The sequence below is a fragment of the Scheffersomyces stipitis genome, chromosome 1, assembly GCF_000209165.1.
Source record: "Scheffersomyces stipitis CBS 6054 chromosome 1, whole genome shotgun sequence".
NCBI lineage: Eukaryota > Fungi > Ascomycota > Pichiomycetes > Serinales > Debaryomycetaceae > Scheffersomyces > Scheffersomyces stipitis.
Genome location: NC_009068.1, coordinates 1,101,011 through 1,120,264, shown reverse-complemented (window position 1 = coordinate 1,120,264; position 19,254 = coordinate 1,101,011). Strand labels below are relative to the sequence as shown.

General features: G+C 40.9%; 7 protein-coding genes across 7 annotated transcripts; 3 read left to right on the top strand and 4 right to left on the bottom strand. All coding sequences in view use genetic code 12, as the record gives it.

Annotated features, from left to right (window-relative positions):
• Positions 1 to 296: 296 nt before the first annotated feature.
• Positions 297 to 1,034, top strand: PICST_37814 (hypothetical protein; the record flags this gene model as incomplete). Its single annotated transcript, XM_001387823.1, has 1 exon — positions 297 to 1,034. The coding sequence occupies one exon, from the start codon at positions 297 to 299 to the stop codon at positions 1,032 to 1,034; it is 738 nt and encodes a 245-aa protein (XP_001387860.2).
• Positions 1,035 to 1,581: 547 nt separating this feature from the next.
• On the top strand, positions 1,582 to 2,154 carry PICST_12325 (hypothetical protein; the record flags this gene model as incomplete). The annotated part of the gene is made up of 1 exon (XM_001387822.1): positions 1,582 to 2,154. A coding segment is annotated over one exon (573 nt), but the record flags the coding sequence as incomplete, so codon positions are not given.
• Positions 2,155 to 2,793: 639 nt separating this feature from the next.
• MTM1 (membrane transporter, Mitochondrial Carrier Family) lies at positions 2,794 to 4,049 on the bottom strand (the record flags this gene model as incomplete). Its single annotated transcript, XM_001387405.1, has 2 exons — positions 3,706 to 4,049; positions 2,794 to 3,639 (listed from the first exon to the last, which is right to left on the bottom strand). The coding sequence occupies exons 1-2, from the start codon at positions 4,024 to 4,026 to the stop codon at positions 2,794 to 2,796; spliced, it is 1,167 nt and encodes a 388-aa protein (XP_001387442.2). The 5' UTR covers positions 4,027 to 4,049.
• Positions 4,050 to 4,559: 510 nt separating this feature from the next.
• KOG1 (Kontroller Of Growth) lies at positions 4,560 to 8,898 on the bottom strand. Its single transcript, XM_001387404.1, has 2 exons — positions 7,569 to 8,898; positions 4,560 to 7,487 (listed from the first exon to the last, which is right to left on the bottom strand). Exons 1-2 carry the CDS (start codon positions 8,872 to 8,874, stop codon positions 4,594 to 4,596), a joined length of 4,200 nt encoding a protein of 1,399 aa, XP_001387441.2. The 5' UTR covers positions 8,875 to 8,898; the 3' UTR covers positions 4,560 to 4,593.
• Positions 8,899 to 10,445: 1,547 nt separating this feature from the next.
• Positions 10,446 to 11,996, top strand: PICST_28394 (hypothetical protein; the record flags this gene model as incomplete). The annotated part of the gene is made up of 1 exon (XM_001387821.1): positions 10,446 to 11,996. The coding sequence occupies one exon, from the start codon at positions 10,446 to 10,448 to the stop codon at positions 11,994 to 11,996; it is 1,551 nt and encodes a 516-aa protein (XP_001387858.2).
• Positions 11,997 to 12,424: 428 nt separating this feature from the next.
• SPT20 (histone acetyltransferase SAGA complex member) lies at positions 12,425 to 14,788 on the bottom strand (the record flags this gene model as incomplete). The annotated part of the gene is made up of 1 exon (XM_001387403.1): positions 12,425 to 14,788. The coding sequence occupies one exon, from the start codon at positions 14,786 to 14,788 to the stop codon at positions 12,425 to 12,427; it is 2,364 nt and encodes a 787-aa protein (XP_001387440.2).
• Positions 14,789 to 17,175: 2,387 nt separating this feature from the next.
• On the bottom strand, positions 17,176 to 19,037 carry POL5.5 (putative RNA-directed DNA polymerase; the record flags this gene model as incomplete). Its single annotated transcript, XM_001387402.1, has 4 exons — positions 17,176 to 17,285; positions 17,324 to 18,498; positions 18,855 to 18,921; positions 18,959 to 19,037. 4 exons carry the CDS (start codon positions 19,035 to 19,037, stop codon positions 17,176 to 17,178), a joined length of 1,431 nt encoding a protein of 476 aa, XP_001387439.2.
• Positions 19,038 to 19,254: the final 217 nt, after the last annotated feature.

Sequence of the window (19,254 nt, the reverse complement as noted above, 5' to 3'; positions counted from 1 at the left end):
AACTGAATATACAAATACAATAAAATCAAATACAAAATGGAAAAATTCTAATTCTAAAAGATAGAGTCTGAAAAGTTGCAACCTTAGAAAAAATCTAGTAAAAGCTGTAGAATAATGTCGCACAGATCATCTGCCTTTTCAATTAATAAGAGACATTTTTGTGCGCCCAAAGACTGTACTCACTGACACGACATTACCTCTCACATTCCTCGAATAAAACATCAGCAATACTGTATTGAATCTGAAAAATCCAATTCTACACCTTTTTCGCCATAGAAGCACCAGAAAGATCGACAATGTTCTCCAAACAAGCATTAAGGGTCACAATACCCGTACTTGCATCATCAGGAATAATAATTTCATCTTCTCCTGTGAAAAACGAACCAAAAAGACGCTTCTACGAGGATGAAACCGACGTAGTTCCAGTACCAGGAACTGTAACACCAGCTGCTGGAACCGAATTGGAAGCTCTCGGATCGAACCGCTTGATAGACGGCATTTCCGTACGTTCTCCTGAAGCTGTAGAATCCGTTTTCAAGTCAGCCAGAGAAACTTCCCAAAACGTTTTGGCTCAAGTGCAACTGTATGTCAATGACGGATACTCCAAATACTATGAAACAGAAAGGCACGTGACTTCTACTGTTGGAGAATTGCATGCAAAATCCGAGGACTTGTTACCCAACTCTATATACATCGTAATTGCCACGTTATCGGCCAACATTGCTGCTCGTCAGCGTGGAATTATAGCCAAAGCCACGTTTCCAGTCGCATTTGGCCTCGCCGCCTTCAAGTACTTCTTGCCACAAACTTTTGCAAACACTACTGGGTTCTTGTGGAAGTTGGAGAAGAACAATTTGCCTCAAATTGCACAACAACAGGAGTATGTCTTCAACAAAACTGGGGAATTGGTACAAAAGATCGAGCAAACATCCGAATCCAGTAAGAAGTCGATTGAAAGTCTGATCCACAGCTTGAAACACTCCATTGCCGATGTTACTGGCTTGAACATTAACGAAGAAGTATCGAAGAAGTAGATAATTTGACATTATCCAATTACAAATTCATATATTAGTAAATCGACAAATAATAAAAAACAGTTTCAGTAATAAACACCAAATGTAGACAGTAAAATGAACAGGACTTACCTTTTTGCAATCAAATTGGATGCTGGTAGCGCCGCCTGCGTAGATAGCCGCTCCAAATTTTGCACCCATTTTTTTATCTATTTGCCGACGATATACACCAACTGGATTATGGAGTAAGAACAACCAGTTAGTTAATTGGAGAATTCACACTAACATCATTCTTAGAGAAGAAAATCCTCAAGATAACAAGTTATACTCAGCGCGGATTTTCTCTGAAGCATCGCCCAGTGTGTGGAACTACCAGACAGCCAAAACCAGTTTTAGTATTCCAATTCCTAGTAGTATACTCAAAGCTCAACCCAGAGAAATGCAGCGATTTTTCGACAAGTTTCATGTATTGACTGGGTTCAAGTTGGCTCCTAAAATAGCCAATTCTCCCATGTCAATTACCAATGGAACCGAGAACGAAGAAGGCGGTAGGGGTGTTTTCAACAGCAACGCTGCTCTGGCCAGCCTGCTCCACAAAAAGATAGGCAATATTGTCAAGGCCAATCAGAAACTTAACACGCTCAAGTCAGAATTTGCTCTGGAAATAGTGACCTGGTCGAATAACTTCAACAACACTGAAATAATTGCCATGATCAAAGAGTTCAACAGCTTAATGTCAACACAATTGACTTCAGAAACTAACCACTTGGAAAAACTCGACAAGATCAAGATCAGTCTTGCACTGGTCAATGAGAGAGAAAAGAAGCAAAAAGAGCTTTTAAGCTCCAGATCCAGACAACTTAAAATACTCAAAGATAATGAAACCAAACATGGGTTGAATGCCAATACTACGACTTTGGCTAGCGAAAGGTTGGAAGAGATTAACGGAAACTTGGAAGTAGTTTCCAGACAGCTTATTCGTGCAATAGAGCACGACTTGAGAGACAGCTTTATTGAGTACATTTGTTCGTTACAAATCCATCTCAAGAAGGCTCAAGATGCCAGTGGAGACTGTGGGAAGTTTCTCCAGAATATGTCATTATCAACGGATTTGCCTGGTTCAACTGTTAGACCCAGTGGAACTTCACAAACTAATAGAAGAAGTTCACAAGTTGCAGAAACCAGGACAGGTTCAGAGTATCCTTCTCCATCTGTAGTCAGCAACCCCAATCGAGGCAGAGAAAGAAATTCGAAATCGAAACTGGAGTATTCAATTACTATGGTCAATGCTGACGATGTCAATTCCTTTACCAATACCAATACCAATGGTAACTTCCATCATGTTCACGAAAGAAATTTACCCCAAAACCAGAATAATCTTTCAGAAATGCAAGACTCCATTATTACGGAACCTATACAATTTGGTACCCATAATGTACCTACCAGAATCACCAATATGGACATGAGAACTCAGGGCTACACCAATTCCTATGGGCCCAGCGAGCATTGGGTATAATGAATAACCAAAACTATAACACCTCTATTATCTATGTACAAACCGAAATAGCACTATATATAAGAATTGTAAACTGCATCAGGACCCAAGAATAGTAAGGTAGAATAATTGTATAGACTGGCTGTTATCTATTTATCATGGAGTTGTTGTTGTTATCCAGTTATTTATCTAGATTATTATCATGATTATTGTTGCCAGGTTAATCGCTTTTAGATTAATTGTAGAATAATTGATACCTGGAATATGTTACTGATATATTGTCGTTTAGTTGTCATTATTGCCATTTTTGAAGAACTTCTTCCCTACCTCATATGAAGAAATCATGATGGCACACGATGGAGCTACTTTCATCACTCTGGGCACAAATCCAGCATAAAGTGCACGCATTCCTTCCTTTTTGTAGATATTCATCAAGAACTTGAACATCGATGGATCTTTTGATCTTCTTCCTGAAAAAGGGGCGTCTACTTGAGTGATTTGCATTCTTGTTTTGCCAACATCGAATGGATTGGTAAAAAACGCAGCAATGGAACCAGAAATGGAACCTGAAAGAAAACTGGTGGTGAACACTTTCCACTCATCGTTGTCTTGGGGGCCGTTGAAATCGGCATGCATTAGCTTGGATATTCTATACTTCATTATTTCGTAACTGGACCAGTATATTCCCGAGAAGGGCACATCTCTCCACAAGGTTATCTGCAATCCTGTGAAGAGTGTGCCAACACCCTTCTGTCTTACTACAGATAACAGGTCTCGCAAGAGATTGGACAAGATCTTGGGGGAAGCCTCACGGTCAGTGGGAATCGACTGAAGTCTCGTCTTTATCAACTCTGCTGGGGCCACAAACGTCGCAGCCATGATTCTGGCAAAAGAACCACAGAAAAGGGGATTCAACGGATGCCCGCCAATGGGCGAATGGTCCCGTATGTATTCATAGCCCGTGAAGTAGATGATATTGGATGGGATAGCCATGAAAAGAGTTAATGAAAGTCCTCTCCAAAGTGTGGCTATACCTTCGTTTCTGCTCACCGCCACAAATCCCTGAAAAGTGGAATTGATTCTGCTACAGTTTTCTGCCGATTTGCAGTAATGCTTAGTCAACCAGAAAGGCTCTGTTTCTGATAATGCAGATGAAGACATTGACGAAGGTAATGAACTGTTTGAGGAATTTTTGACTCCTGCTAATGTGTTCTTAGTAGGAAAGCTCTCGGGAAAATGGGTCTGACAGCAAGGATCTTTGGGTAAAATCTCCTGTTGCTGGATTCTGATCCTGATAACATCAAAAGGAGTAACTACAAGCGATGTGATAAGTGATCCCAGACAAGCAGAGATCATTCGCTGTGATATGGAGATGTTTTCTTCCAGAGTAGTACGGGGAGTTTGGGCTCTGTTCTGGCCCCTGATGACGTATGCTAGCGATGATGTAGCCAGATCTCCCACACCGAAACTGAGGTCATTCTCCTCTATGGCTGCCGCCATCTCAGAAGACATAGACATCGTTTATGTATCTATAAAGTAAACTCCCTGACGATTTCTCGAGAAAAAAGATGAACCCATAAAAAAGATTCAGCCTGAGCCAAAAAAAATCGCTATATGTTAGATGGGACTGTCTGCAGGGCCAGATTTCGGGTACATACCTCCATATCCGAGCGCGGGTTTCACAGGGCTAACATTAGCGAGACGAACTGTCACGAAAGAAGACGGAAAGATAAGACAAGCGACAGTAATGAAAATAATTGACAAATAGAGAAGATCTTCATCACTACAAGAAATCCAAAAAAAAACAAAATCACGGGCATAAATAGCCATAAATAGCAATCAGTTTCAACCGTTCTCGAATTCCTTCTAGGCGCAAATTTACTATATGTGCGTATCACGTGTATATTCCGATACGGAATGGGTGCAAAATTTTATTTATAAGAATTCATTCAATCTATTTAGATAGATCTACAGTATTCATACTTTTAGTTTCACTTACCAGACTTAATTAAGTTTACATTGTCAACTACTTGCCGCATTCGGATTTTATTAAGATGCATTTATTCGTCTTTTCTGAGCTGTCTATCAATACTCCACAACAGTATCACTACAGGTGTATACGTTGATATGTCCGTCTTGGTTGTAGTTAGTAGCCATTGTCATTCTGTGCGGATGGAATGTCGTTGTTGACAAGTAGCTTGAAGTACGATTGGTCAAGTATGTTTCCTGAGGATTTCTCAATGTTGAGATAAGATCTCCTGAAGTAGTCCAAAGATTGACAGCTTTAGAGCCAGTAGTAATGATGGGGGCGTGTTCGTGCGTATCTATGCAACGCATTGATTTCTCTGCTGCGTTGAATGTCAACACCGGCTCATCCAAACGGATATCCCAGAGATTGACATATCCGTCGCCTGAGCCACTGACGAGCTCTCTGAATCCACCTCTTTGCATGTGCACATTTCTGATGGATCCCGAGCCGATGGTTCGGATAGGAGAGTTGCTACCGTTGACATTGGCACTTCTCGTACCTCTCCAAGTCTTGACCATGGATTCACGCGAGTCTAATCTTCTGTCATACACTCTCAAACTACCATCGTCAAAACCAGCTATAAATATATTTCCTGCAACTTGGTCCGAAGTCAAAGAAGTTATGGAAGAAGACGATCTTGCCGGAATATCCACCAAACACAACTCTCTGGGAGCATCCCAGACTCGTATAATCTTGACATCACCACTTACAAGCAACGAACCTCGGGATTGCTGCCATTCTGAAATCAACCCTGAACTCTTGGAAGTCAACAAAAGATCCGTCAAGGCTCTCCATGAAGCTACCAACTCAATTCTTGTATCGTTGACTTCGTTTTCGCTTTCATCTTCATAGTTGTGGAAGTTCTTGTAGATTTTAATAACACCATCAGAAGAACCAGTGAGCAACAATGGAAGATCGTCTTCATTCAAAAATTTCATATCTGTAATCTTAGTACCAAAAGGATTGCCGTTGGAAAACTTCTTGACGATCTTATTCTCTTCCCAATCCCAAACAGACACATTATCCTTTTCGTCACTAGCAACTAAAATCTTTTCGAACTGAGTGAATTTGATGAACTTAGGCTGCGATTTGTTATTCAAAGTCTTAACGTTTCTGTTCCAATCACCCCTAACAGCCAATTCTTTTTGCGGTTGAGTTTCTTGGATGATGGACTCGTTTCTGTTACGTCTCCATAACCGTTTTACGTATTCTTTTGAACCGGGCTCGTCAATTTCATTCTTAGACATCTGTGGCTCTTGGAAGTATTCACAACTGTACTCAAAGAATCCAGACTCGGCAGGCAACTCTGGAACCTGAGATAAGTCTCTTGCTCTATACAATGGAGTTTTGGGACGGTACTCGTTGCCATAGTTGGTTTGTACTGGTCCCGAGTTGAGTATTCTTGAGAAATTCTTGATGTCTGTTTCCTCATTCATCTGGAATGACTTGAAAAGATTGTTCAAAGAGAAATTCCTGAGTCTGGAAGATAATGATTCTGTGTCTGAGCCACTGTCATCATACATCAGGTTGCGGTTCGTGTTATTAGCAGATACTGATCTGGTAGTGATAGAAGAGCCGTTTATGGTCAACATGTTTGATTTTCTGTTGACCATGGATGCGCTGGAAACCTGTCTATTATGGCCCAATTGACGATTAACGATAGGTTTCGATGGCTTGAAGCTGTCGCTGATATTAATAGTAGACTTATTTAATAAATAGTCTTGCATTTCTTTGACTAATGGTCCCAACTCACTTTCGTTCAACTTGACCATGACAGAATCTATCAAAGTTTCTGCCAATTGCTTAACTTCAAGATGTGGATCTTCAGAAAGAATCAAGAGGGATTTCCAGATCGTACTGAAAATAGAACCATAAGCGGGCGATCTCTTTCTGAAGTCGTTCAAGTAGTTGGAGTTATCAATCAAGACGATTTCTTCTTCTAACTGATTGAAAGCAACCACCAAGAAGAACTTGAAGTATATGGTGACGAATCGGTTGATGAAAAATACAATTTCCTTTCTCACCATCGACGAGCCATCCCCAAGCAAACTTAAGATTGTATTGGCTAACTTGAGATCCTGTTGTCTTACTTCATCCTTCTTCAAGTCAAATGAAGAATTCTGCTGTGGAACAGGTGGTTGATCCGTCGAATACACACTGAGGAAATTAGTGATGGCTACAATGATAGAAGTTCTTACTTCCGGAATAGGATCATTGATCAACGAAAGAAGCTTGTTCAAGTAGCCATCTTTGTATATGATCCATTTCCCATCATGGTACTTATTCCAGAGTTGCGACAATAGCAAACTACACCACTGTCGCAAGAGCGGATTTTCACTTGTCTGAATGAATTTTAAGCAGTTGTTGATGATTTCGATAGAAAAACACAACCTCTGCCCGTTCTTGAAGTCCTTGATAAACAACGTCAAAATGAAGGCACTCATAGCCTTGTGATCGTCATTAATGAGAATACTACTGGTGTTTCCTGCAGCACCGCTAAAGCTTCCAGGAGCTCCAGGAGCTCCAATAGGATTCATAGGGTTGGAATTCAAGATGAGATAGAAGTAGTTATACCCCTTATCCTTGCACAACTCTTGTTGTGTGCTTTTGTAGTCTATAGCCATGATTCTGGCCCAAATGAAAATCAAGACTGGCTTTAGTTCCTGAGCTGGGCTCTGCAACAATTTCAATACATATGGAAAGATACCAATAGAAAGTGACAAATACACAGCCCAAGGACCCAAGTCCAAGAACTTAGAAAGTAGGATAAGAGCACGAAGTCTATGAACCTGAGACAAAAGAACCTGTAGAACTATTGGCAACTGTTCAGGGGGTTCTTTTGTAGAGGGACCTGCGTATTTGAGCCAGATTTCAAAGGCTGTGAGCTGTTGCTCGAAAAATGTAGAATGCTGGTAGTTGGTCAAGTTTTGGCCTGCTGTAACAGCACCTGCTGGAGATGGGATGGCTACAGTTCCAGATATAGACGAAGATGGAGGAGCGTTTCCATTTCCGTTTCCATTGGCTACCACACTGCCATTGGCAGTAGGTTGTGATGCAAAGTGAGAGTTAGCAGCTGAAGGCACGGGAATAGTTGTAGTAGGATCAAGATTGTGGTTCTTGATCAATTGTGCCAACACCTGGTCTATAGCCAAGTCCCATGAGTCCCACATTGGATGAAACCGCACCAAGTCAGGCAACGGTGGATCACTAATAGGGTTACAGTTCAAGTGAGGCATGATACGTTTTGCAAGCAAGAAGTTTCTAAAGAGTGCTGCCACCATCAAATCCTGTCTGAAAAGACGTTTGAAGATGGGTCTTGAAAGCGAAGTCCAGGCTATTGTATCTGTGATAGCGGTGAAGATCCAGTTTAACTCACCTAGGGGTGTTCTTCGATCCGTGAGTTTACCAGGGATAATTACGTTTCCTACAGAGTTCTTGGGCAATAACGAGTAGTAGTTCTTCTTGAGTGGGCTCTGCATGATGAACCACTTAATGCTGATGTCTATAGGACAGGTGAGACAACAGGTGAACAAGTCTGCTGGGAGATCCGGACTCATGGGAAGAAGCTCGTTACTCTTGCAGGCAGCCATCTGGATACAGTCCAAGTAAGCCGAAGTTGGAGATGGGGCACTGGTATCGTGATTTCCTTCATTACCATCGTCTATTCTCTTCTGAACAAACTTCTTGAAGTTGTGTACGATGTTGCCAGCACTGTTGCAATCATAAACAAAAATGACAGGTGCTCCTAGCCATGTCTGCAAATCGTAAAGTGAGATGGGAATATACTGTGTATAGCCTCGGTTGAACACCCAGATCTCACCACTTGCTGTTGGCTGAGGAACACCGTGACCATTGTAGTGGAAAAGGATACGCTCGTCTTTGGCATTTCTACGGAGGGTATTACAGAACCGTTTGACGTCTTCCACGCACGGATCAAGCGACTGTTTATACCGCGTTCTCAACGAAAGTGTTTCATACTGTGACTGGAGGTTCTTGCCTATGTTTTCTATGGCTTTTTTGGTATCAGGAAACGAAGAAGGGTCGCACCACGACTCTAGCTTAGCACACGGATATGTCTTCATGATATCTGGGGGATCTACGCCTAGATTCAAACAGAGCACCAAAACGGCACTAATAGTTTTTTGACGTTCCTTCATCACTTTCCAATCGGTTATCGGCTGGTAATTCTTGTAGTACTTGCCCAGCTGCTTCATCTCAGCTGTGATGGGATTCCCGTTTGTGTTTTGTCTCTTATCATCAAAGTAGATATAGAAGGTATTGGCCAACAAATTGAGAAAGTTCTCCAGGCTATAGTCCTCATCAAATCCGTGCCGCATTTTATCGTTGAGCTGCTGTAGCGGTCTGGGACCATAATATACCATCTGCTGTGAAGCCATGGCTGATTATTGATTCACTAGTGAGGATATCAATTCCGAGGAATGAAAATCAAAACCGGTTCGAATAACAAGTCTGGATGTTAAGCTAGTGTATGTGTCACAATATGCTATGTATGCTAACGATGCTGCCAAATTTGGTCTCCTTTTGTAGATTCTACGCTGATTAGATAATGAAAAATTGGAGAATATCTCGTACATATTGTCTGCCTGACGTTCTAATTGGTGGGCAGGTCACGTGACAATATAATACCAGAGCTCCGATGGAAGGTAGAGACAGTTCGGAGGAAGTAGATAAATGGAGGTTACAGTAGACTATCATTAGATATACGTATAACTATGATTGAACAACAGAATTATGGAGCAAATTCGACAATTTTCATAGCTGGTTTTAGGTAGTTCCGAGTTGGTGCCTGGATTAAAGAAACTCACGTGACCAAGACATTTAAACGACCGGACCCCATTGACCGGACATTGACAAGATGATGGTAAGATAATGGTGGAATACGAGCATTGATACTCTCTGAGTTTGTTTGAGTGAATCCAAGGATAAAACGTCCGACAATTGCAATGTTCTAATACACCTACAACTCGCGGCGCTACCATGTATCACAGTCATAAGCTCCTGTTATGGTAAAGGTAGTTGTGACCAGTTGGGTAATGGATCGTAGCAGATAGTAGTAGATCTCTCAGTTGTCTACTTCTGCATTCGGTAGCCATTTTGTCTTGTATTTACTGTCTGTTCATTATCGCTCTGAGTTTCTGCGATAAGAGAATGTCTACTTTTAGCGAGACGGAATCGTTGGGAAGATAAAAAAAAGAATGAAGAATAGACCAGACAAAGGTATCAAACCAGGGGATATCGTACAGTTAGCAATTCTATATATCTACTTTCTATATGCTAGTCAATGCCGTTAGCTGTCTCTGCTCTACTAAGTACTAGAAATCTTAACTATGTGCTCCCTCGCCCCACATCCGCAATAGATAAGAGCCCCAGAATTGCCATCCACGACCAAACGATTGTGGATCTCCTTACTGACAACTCTGTTCGTTTTGCTTTAGAGTACTCTTTGTTTCTTTCGTGTTCATCATACTGGCGATAGTTCAAGCTCCTATCTGTGGCGATTATCGTATTCTATTTCAAACAACTACTGAATCACTTTTCATCCTATCAAGTGTACTGCAACAGATTTTATCTTATCTTATCACCTGACTGTGACTTGCCCCCGTCTTTTTACTACAGATCCCACAACTCTACTTGTTGTGAAGACGCGTTACGGTTGCTTTATTCACTACTGTTAGTGCTATTGCTATTCTCCAACTACATATAGCACTAGTATTGATACTGATACTTGTTCCGGTACTTCAACTGCTATTCTAACTAGAGTCACTTGTATTACTAATATCCTGATACTATCCTGAATTGTTATCACTGATAGCATCCTATAGTTTCTGTGTAGTATCTTATCCGCTCGTATTCTATACTGGCGTTACCATTGCTGCTGTTAATCAACATGTTGCTCTCTAACGATAGAGTCATTCCTCTTGCCCCCGGGTCAGAGGTCCTTGTCAGAAGAGCCTCCGAAAGAAACGAAGACCGCACTCCACAGTTAAACAATCTCTTCTTCAAAAACAGCCATTTGTCAAAGACCCATGCTGCCATCAAGAACATCGATGGCTCTTTCTACATCAAGGATTTGGGTTCGACTTTTGGTTCAGTACTTAACAACAACTTCATTGTAAAGGATGCTTTCTTCAGACTTTCAAACGGCGACAAAGTCGGATTCGTGATCTCGAAGCCATCAGCTACGATTTCGCTGGTGTTAAAGAAATACAAGACTAAGAAATTGATCCCATTGACAGAGTTCTCTTCTCCCACTGTAGCTCTTAATTTTGAAGTCAGGATCAGTGGCACAGTCATTAGGTTTATTCCAGACAAAGAAGAGAAGGCGGAGAAGGAGGAAAACGAAGATGAAAAGGAAGAAGTTACGAAAACTGAAACTACAACTACAACTGAAACCACTATTCCTTCTTCTGCTAAATCATCTTCCATCTCTATCTCTGCTTCTGCTACTCCTGGTGCTGTAGAAAGAAGGGATGATGATGTCGCAGAAGATGCAAATGCCCTGAAAGATTTAGAGGAAGACGATGAAGACGATGAAGACTATGACGAAGACGACTTGTACTACTCTCACTGTTGTCCTGGTAGTCTGGGAGTCATCCAGCGCTACGATCCTCCTGAAGATTCTTTCAGCAAGACTCAAGAGTTTGATCTCTCCGACGAAGAAGAAATCAACGCATACGACAGTCTCCTTGGAGAAATCAACAGCAGAAGGAAGTTTGACTCTGATGAAGAAGACGAAGAAGAGGAAGACGTTGACTCTGATGAAGATGCTGAAGAGGAAGATCTGCTTATTATCGAAATCAGTGAAGACAGGCTCAGTTCTTCTGAAATATCAGAAGATGAAGAAGAAGTTCAAGAAGACGAGGAAGAGGGAGAAGAAGAAGAAGAAGAAGAAGAAGATAACGGTGAAGATCAGGATGAAGATAATGAAGATGCCGAAGATGACGAAATGGTCTATGTATGCGATTGCAGTGATTTGTTCTCTGACAATTACAACTCTGATGGTGATGTTTTCTTGGGCAAACAAATTTACATTGACGAAGACGATGACGACTCCGAAGTTGATGGAGGTTTCTTTGAAGACAACACTACAGAATACTGTTCGTCAGATGTAGAAGGTGAATCAGCAAATGATATTCCAGCTAAGAAATCAAAGACCCGTGGCTGTATCGGTTGCGTTCCTCCATCATTTCAAAATCGTTACCCATGTGGAGATTTTGCATGCGGAATTTCAAGGAAGAGAACTTTTGAAGAAATGTCTACTCCAGAATTTGAAGATGAAGAGGATGATGTCGCTGATGAAACGAAACCAGCAAAGAAAGCTAAACCATCCAGCACTTTTAAGACGATTGTCAAAGAAGTTGCAAAAGCTTCTTTGTATGTGTTGGCCACTATGACTGCTCTTGGTATATATGGAAGTACCATTGCTGAACCAGAGTAAGTTCTGAAATTTGTTACTACAATTTTGTTATTCTGATACCTCTAATATTATTATGATACCCACTTCAGCTATTGCTCTTATATGCTGTAATAGTCTGTTGTTGGTTTCCGGTGGCCGTGTCTGGGATTGTCTTGGTTGGTTATGTCTGGGTCTTTACTTATTCTATGTCTTTATTTCAATATCTTTTGTCCTTACCTTTTCTTGGTTGATTGTTCTTATGTTGTTGTTTATGGCGTATTGCTGCTTCTATGTGATATTCTCTACTTCTATTGTTATGTTGTTAAATGTTATCTATTGATTACACAATTAATTCTACAAAAATCGTAAGAACTCGAATTTCAAGATTTCACCACTCTTGCAAGTATTCAATTCTTCCCTAATTGAAATCTTTCTTTAATTTCTTCGACTTTTTAAGTCTATTTTGAGTCTCAATTCTTTTTCTTATAGTTCCTCTTCTTCTTGTCTGCTTGCAGCTGAGAAGAGCCTGGGACAATCTTTCCAGAAATGTTAGGATGTTGCTGCTGGTTAAAACGAGCATTATTATTTGACTGAGCAGCTGCTGCAGCAGCTGCTTGCATTTGTTTCTCTTGGATCTGTTTTTGTTTCTGTTGTCTCTGTTGTTGGATAAGGTGGAATTGACGCAAACGCTGGAAGTAGAGAGGGAATTTCTGCATCAACTGCTGCTGTATTGCCTTGGCTTGTTGTTGGGCTTGTTGTTGTTGTTGTGGTGTCAATTGTTGTCTATTTGGTGCTACCCCAGTATTTCCCATTACGGCAAAAGTGTTCATTCTCTGTTGCAATTGTCTAAACACCTGTTGCTCTTCAGGAGTTAAAGAGTTCTGGAAAATCTGCTGCTGTTGCTGTTGCAAAAGAGTGGGCTGCAGTCCACTTCCAGAAGAAGCACTTCCACTAGTTTGGCTAGAGCTTTGTTGAGAAGATTGCAGACTTCCTGGAGCTGAAGTATTCTGAACCATACGCTGTTGTTGCTGTTGTTGTTGCTGTTGCTGCTGTTGTTGCTGTTGCTGTGCTTGCTGTTGTGCTTGTTGTTGTGCTTGCTGCTGTGCTTGCTGCTGTAATTGCTGTTGTTGAGCAGCTAAGGCTGTTCCATTCCTTATTGGTTGTGGAGCAACGGGAATGTTATTCTGTTGTGGAGTCACAATTCCTCCTCCGTTGCTACTATTATTATTACCATTATTGTTACCAAACTGTTGTACTTGCTGAGGCATTTGAGACTTTACAGGTTCTTTCTTCAATTTCTTCTGTTGAGGCTGGCCCTGTTGTGAAGGTGGAGACTGTTGCAATTGTTGTTGGCTCAGCTGCTGAAGTTGCTGTTGACGTTGTATTTCCATTTCTGCCAATTTTCGCTTATCCTGTGGTGTCTGGTTGACGGAACTGAGTGCTAGATTTCCATCACTCTGAACAGCCTGAGTCTGGGCCTGTAGTTTGGCTTCTTGCAGAGCTCTTTCTGCTTCCCTCTTCTTTCTTATTTCTTCGATTAGTCTCAATCTCATGAATTGACCAGTACTTCTCGTAGTAGATTGCGCTGGAGTAACTGCCGGAACTGCTGGAATAGATGGAGCAGAATCCTCACCTTTTTTAACCTTCGAATCCGGTCCAGAAGTACCTTCCTTACTTGTTGATTTAGGTGGATTAGCTGGAGTAGTGGTAGTAGCGGCTGCTGCTGCCAGAGCCGAAGGACCTACAATTATCAACTTCTTATCTTGAGACTCATCTGGTCTCTTGTACTTGTTAGACAAAAGTAACATAATTTCTTCATATTCAGAAGTCTTGTGAAGCACCATCTCGTCCAGATGGATCTTCCTAGATTTATGATCCGCGGCTTCACGATGCAGATGAATAAGCTTGTAGTCTTGAATTGCTTCATCCCATACTTTCTTGGGGTATTCAGGCTCGGGACGAAGATACTCGTCACATAGATAAGGATTTAAAGGTACAGCGAGATCCAACTTCCGGTTAGTCAAAGTTAGAATCTCCGACTCCATCTGAAGAGATAAGGAGTCGGTGAATTTGGTCAACGCTGAATCGGTATGATACAATAAATCGTAGTATAGAGAAAGCTGCGTAGGACGAAGTAAAGTTCTATACGTTTTAGGCTTAGGTATGGTTGAAGCAGCAGTTCCAGCGGAAGATCCACTGCCAGATGCAGTAGCAGGAGAAGATCCCGATGAAACTGCTGTTGTTGAAGCCGATGCTGTTGCTGTGGAGTTCGTGCCCGCAGCTGAAGCTGAAGTAGAACCACTCGAACTATTAGCAACAGCATTATCTGCTGAACCATTAGCTATGATCTCTTTTTTCACATCTTTGGATTCTCCACTTGAACCAGCTTTTGTCACCCCTGCTGTAGTCGATACCATGTTTCGATGATCAAACACCTGAAGAATTAGGCAGCCATCGTAAGACTTGATGGAGAAGTCTTTGAGCAACTCGCTCATTTCTACGGGAATCTGCTCCTTCATCACATGGTGCAAAAAGTCCTTGATCATTGGCGAGTTCTTGGGTATTATGTTGGAATCCAGCGAGTTGTTGAAGCGGTAGTGGGTTTCGTATATGTGAAGTGTAATAGAAGCAGGATATTTTGCATACTTCCGGAGAATATCTGCTGACAGAGTGGCAAAATGGTAGTTCTGGATGTTGGGTCTGGGTCTGGTTTGTTGCTGCTGCTTTTGCTGCTGTTGCTGGATGAGGGCCTGTTGCAGTTGTCTCTGGAGTTGGGCAGGACTGAGCTGGTGCTGCGGTGGCCGCTGGGGCGAGACCGCCGTGCCGTTGTTCATTGTGAGATCAGAGTCGTTCAGGAGATGAAATCTGTCAAAAAAGGTTTTCTATTTCTTGAAAATTGGTGGAGACTTGACAGAGTCAAATAAATATAGAAACACGAAGGGAATTGTATTTGAGCTGGAGTGAAAATTACAACTCAAACTGAAGACGAATTCACTTCCAAAATGCGAAAAAATTACGATGGAACGAGTCGATATTTTGTGGTAATTGTGTGAAATATCAGAAACTCAACGCTCCAAACGAAGTTTATAGCACAGATGGTGTGGAGAATTGACATAGAACTAAATAATTCAAGATATTGTTACTTTTGTTCTGGGATTTAATGGGAAGTAAACGTATATACAGGTCTAGAATTTCTATATGTACGGCTGCAATTCCCTTGGATAAAATTTATTCAAATTTTCAGTATAAAAGAAGAGTTAATATATAAATTATATATTGGAAACAGTCGGAAGCAACAGGAGCTTATATACCCTTGATATACCCCTGTTTTAGTATGGAATTTGTAACATTGCGCCATACTCTGTTTAACAATGAATAAATTCCTTTCTTTCCAAGGAAAGGACGATCCTGCATACTTTCCATCACTCCCCTAAACCTCTACGAACTGAGTTAAGTCTTAGAGGTTTCTAATTCTCTAATGGGCTTTAACCTCTCATCTCCTCTTCCAAGTATGTAGTTCCTGAAAGGTTCGAAGCTCGTATGGCCTAATGGTTTGGTGAAGAAGTCAGCAATATTTTTAACGGATTTAATGTAGCGTAGAATTTTATTTCCCTTTACATCTTCCATCGTCGGAAGGATCTCCCTGATTGATTTTAGGGTAACATCAATATATCTGCTCTTATGCGTAGTGTTCTGATTATAACACTTGGCAATGACAGCTTGATTGTCTTCCCATATTGTTACTTTCTTGATTGGAAAACCTAGTTCCTTCATCATTCTTTTCATATTAACCGTTTCATCGATTGCAACTCCTAATGCAATTAGTTCACAACTGGCTGACGATTTTGTGATAATCTTCTGTCGTTTTGTTGCCCAACTAACGAGATGACCATTTAAGAATATTGCATTCCCTGTAATCAGTCTCTTGTCGATTTCGGATGGAGCGAATGAAGCATCAGAGTAAACAACAATTGTAAATTCGTCCTCTGGTTCGGGACGATCATAGACTAAGTTTAAATCCATGTTGTCTTTTAGGTAGCGCAAACAGTATATCAACTTCTGTAGATCATTGACGCTTGGTTTGTTTGCTTTTGCTCCTAGTTTGTTTGTGGCGTATGAAATATCGGGTCTGGTATTTCTGCATGCCCATAGTAGCAGCCCAACTCCTTTTTGATAGAGCGTTCTTTCCTTTGCTCCTAGTAGCGCACCAACGTCTTGGTACTCAGAGTCTGGAATGTCGATGTCTTCTTCTGCCAGTTTCGGAGGGGTGTACCGTTTCTTGTCTTTAATCATGGGTATTAATTTTCCGTATTTGCCCATTATATTAAAGTCTTTGAGAAGGTTAGTAATAAACTGCTGTTGTGAAATTGTATATCCAGTTTCGGTCTTCTCAAACTTGATCCCTAAGTATTCACCTAATTTACTTAGGTATTTGAGGTTAAAATGGGTCTCTAATCCATTTCTGAAACTTTTGAGTAACTTGTCCGAGGATGATACCATTATTAGATCATCGACGTATATAGCAACAATGATAATATCGTGCTTAGTTCTCTTATAAAATAAACCTTCAACAACGCTTGAGCTTGTAAATTCTAATTTCTCGATTGTGTCTTTGAGACATATATACCATTCGTAACCGCTTTGTTTAGCACCATATACTGCTTTCTTTAATTTCCAACAATAGTCTTCCTGTAATTCATAACCTTTTGGAGGATATACATACAATGGATGTTCCTCAGGTAACAGTGCATTAAGGTATGCCGACTCAATGTCTAGTTGGTGAATAGCGTAATTTTTGGTGACGGCAATGGATATTAGTATTCGGATTGTTGTAAGATCGACGACTGGGGATGATATTCTCGTCGGGTCAAAATCTCTTCCAGTAACTTGTAGAAATCCACGAACCACGCATCGACTTTTGTGGTCGTTTCCTTTGAAAGTTTCTTTGATGGTGTGCACCCATCTAGTAGTTATTGGTTTGACTCCTTTTGGAATCTTAACAATCTCGTAAGCGTTCAATTCTTTGAACTTTGTGATTTCTCGATCCATGGACTTTTTCCATTCAGGATCTTTATAATCAATTCTATCTATGACAGCAAATAGATTATTATTACCTTTACTATCGGTAACTTCAGTTTCGATATTTTGTTCGCCCTTTATCATATCATTCAAGTATGACTCCCCTAATGGGCAATTCCGCGGATCTGCATTGTTAATTAAGCTAAGCAATGCATTTATCTGTTGTGGACTGGAATCGAAATCTGGTGTCTTCTTCTTTCTTTTTATTATTTCGGAGGTGATCGTTTTTGCTATTTGTGAGCTTTGTGCATCCTTGTCCAATAATGATGCTTTGGTACCTTTCCTCTTACTAATTTTGCCCTTTCCGTGTATTTCAGGTGGGACTTTATTCCATGATTGAGTCTTTCGCGTATCTAGGTTAGACCAATTTTTAGACAGCTCAATTTGTTTGTCTAGTCTTGACTTGGTATGTGATCTTGTATTTTGTGCTGGTGTGGTTGATAAGTCCACATTTGTTTCCCCTGATAACTCCCCTGAGATTCTATCCTCCTGGGAGGCTAACTGTGAAGTTAACTCTTCAGAATTTGTCGTAGTTGAGTTTAAGTTATGATCTTCACTCATTTTCGTTCTGGTTTCTTCTATAGCAGTTTTAATGGGGTCAGCAGCGTAATCACGATTGTTATCAACAATTTTACTTTTAGTCTTATGGTCCCTGATCGTTCTAGTGGCTGAAAGTGGAGTTGTTTTTACTCCCCCTAATCGTGGTGAGCGCTTAATGTGCTTTCCGTCTACCGAATTACCTTCTTGATCGGTAGGAAATGGTAACGTGTCAGAAGTGAGTTCTTCTATACGCCGTTTGTGTTGAGTGGCTACTTCGGGATGTCTTGTAGAAAGACTTTCGATCGTCATCTGCGAAGAAGGTGTATTGCTCAAAGCCTCAGGATTTTGAGGAGATGGCGTCGATAAATTGGTGTCTCCAATGTTGGCTGTCTGGACAGATGTGTCCCCGTTTTTAAGTAAAGTAGCATCAAAGATAACCTCTTTATCAGCGATATCGATATGATCAGCAAGTTTGTCTTCAAGTGCATCGAGTACTGTGGCATTATATTGAGCGCTGTCTCTCTGTAACAAATCAAGTGATTGAAAATAATTCTCGATAAATTGGCGTGAATTGAGGAGTTTTGCATTACAATTCGTTATAATTGGGAAATGTTCTGCTTGGACGAGTATTCGGTAGCTATAGTTATCTGTGGCGAAGCCGACGATAGAACCGAAGAAAGCGTGTGGTTCAGTCTTAAGTAAGGGACGGCCATACTTCTCGTATTCTTCTTTCGAAGATGCTTTTATCACAACGTCCATACCGAATGGGACAATAGGACGGTGATATGCGTCTTTATAGTTAAAAAAGACGGCGGCAGGTGTGCGATATTGGAGCAGCTTTCGGGGAGTATTGTTCTTGACGAATGCCGAGTATTCCACGATTTCTTTGAAGAGAGTCAATACTTCATCGTGGCGATCGGGGAAACTTAGTACAACTTTCCGTATATTGGCAAGAATAATGCGATTATGTGATTCTGCCAATCCATTTAGCTCTGGAGAATACGGTGGAATTTGATCGCGTTCGATTCCAAGTTTAAGTAGTTGTTCGTCAGAAGGAAGTTCTATTGCATTATCCGACCGGAAATATGAAATCGATTCACCAGGAAATTTATGATTCCATAAATTAAGAGTATTTAATACTGTGTCTGCAAGAGACTTGTGATCAGTATATAATAGTTTGGTGTAACCGGTGTAATGATCAATAACGGAAGTGATAAATATTTTTGCAGTAGACTTATTGTATCTCCTAAATTGGAAAGGTCCGATAGTATCGCAACTCACACGTTCAAGTCTGCGCACAGCGGCGCGTTGAGTGTGATGATTGTGTGATGATTGTCTGACAGTAATACTGTTGCAGGTTATACAATTCTTCACAAGATTCTTACTTGACTCGGTGTCGTCAACCGTGATGTGACCTTGCACTTCTAGGTTCAATAGGTTGGTAAGGGCCATATGATTGTACATTAGGTGATGATATACCCAATCATGTGGTCCATTAATATTGAGTTCAAGTTGGGGGATATTGCCAACATCGATATGCTTCTCGTTGAAGAAACGGACTGTGTTCTTCGAGAACAGTACATCCTTATCATTGGCAATATAAAGTCCATCATTTAGTGAACCTAAATAGTGTCTTACTTTGTTGTGAACAAGGTAGAAACCGTCGTCCTCAAAATGGAGG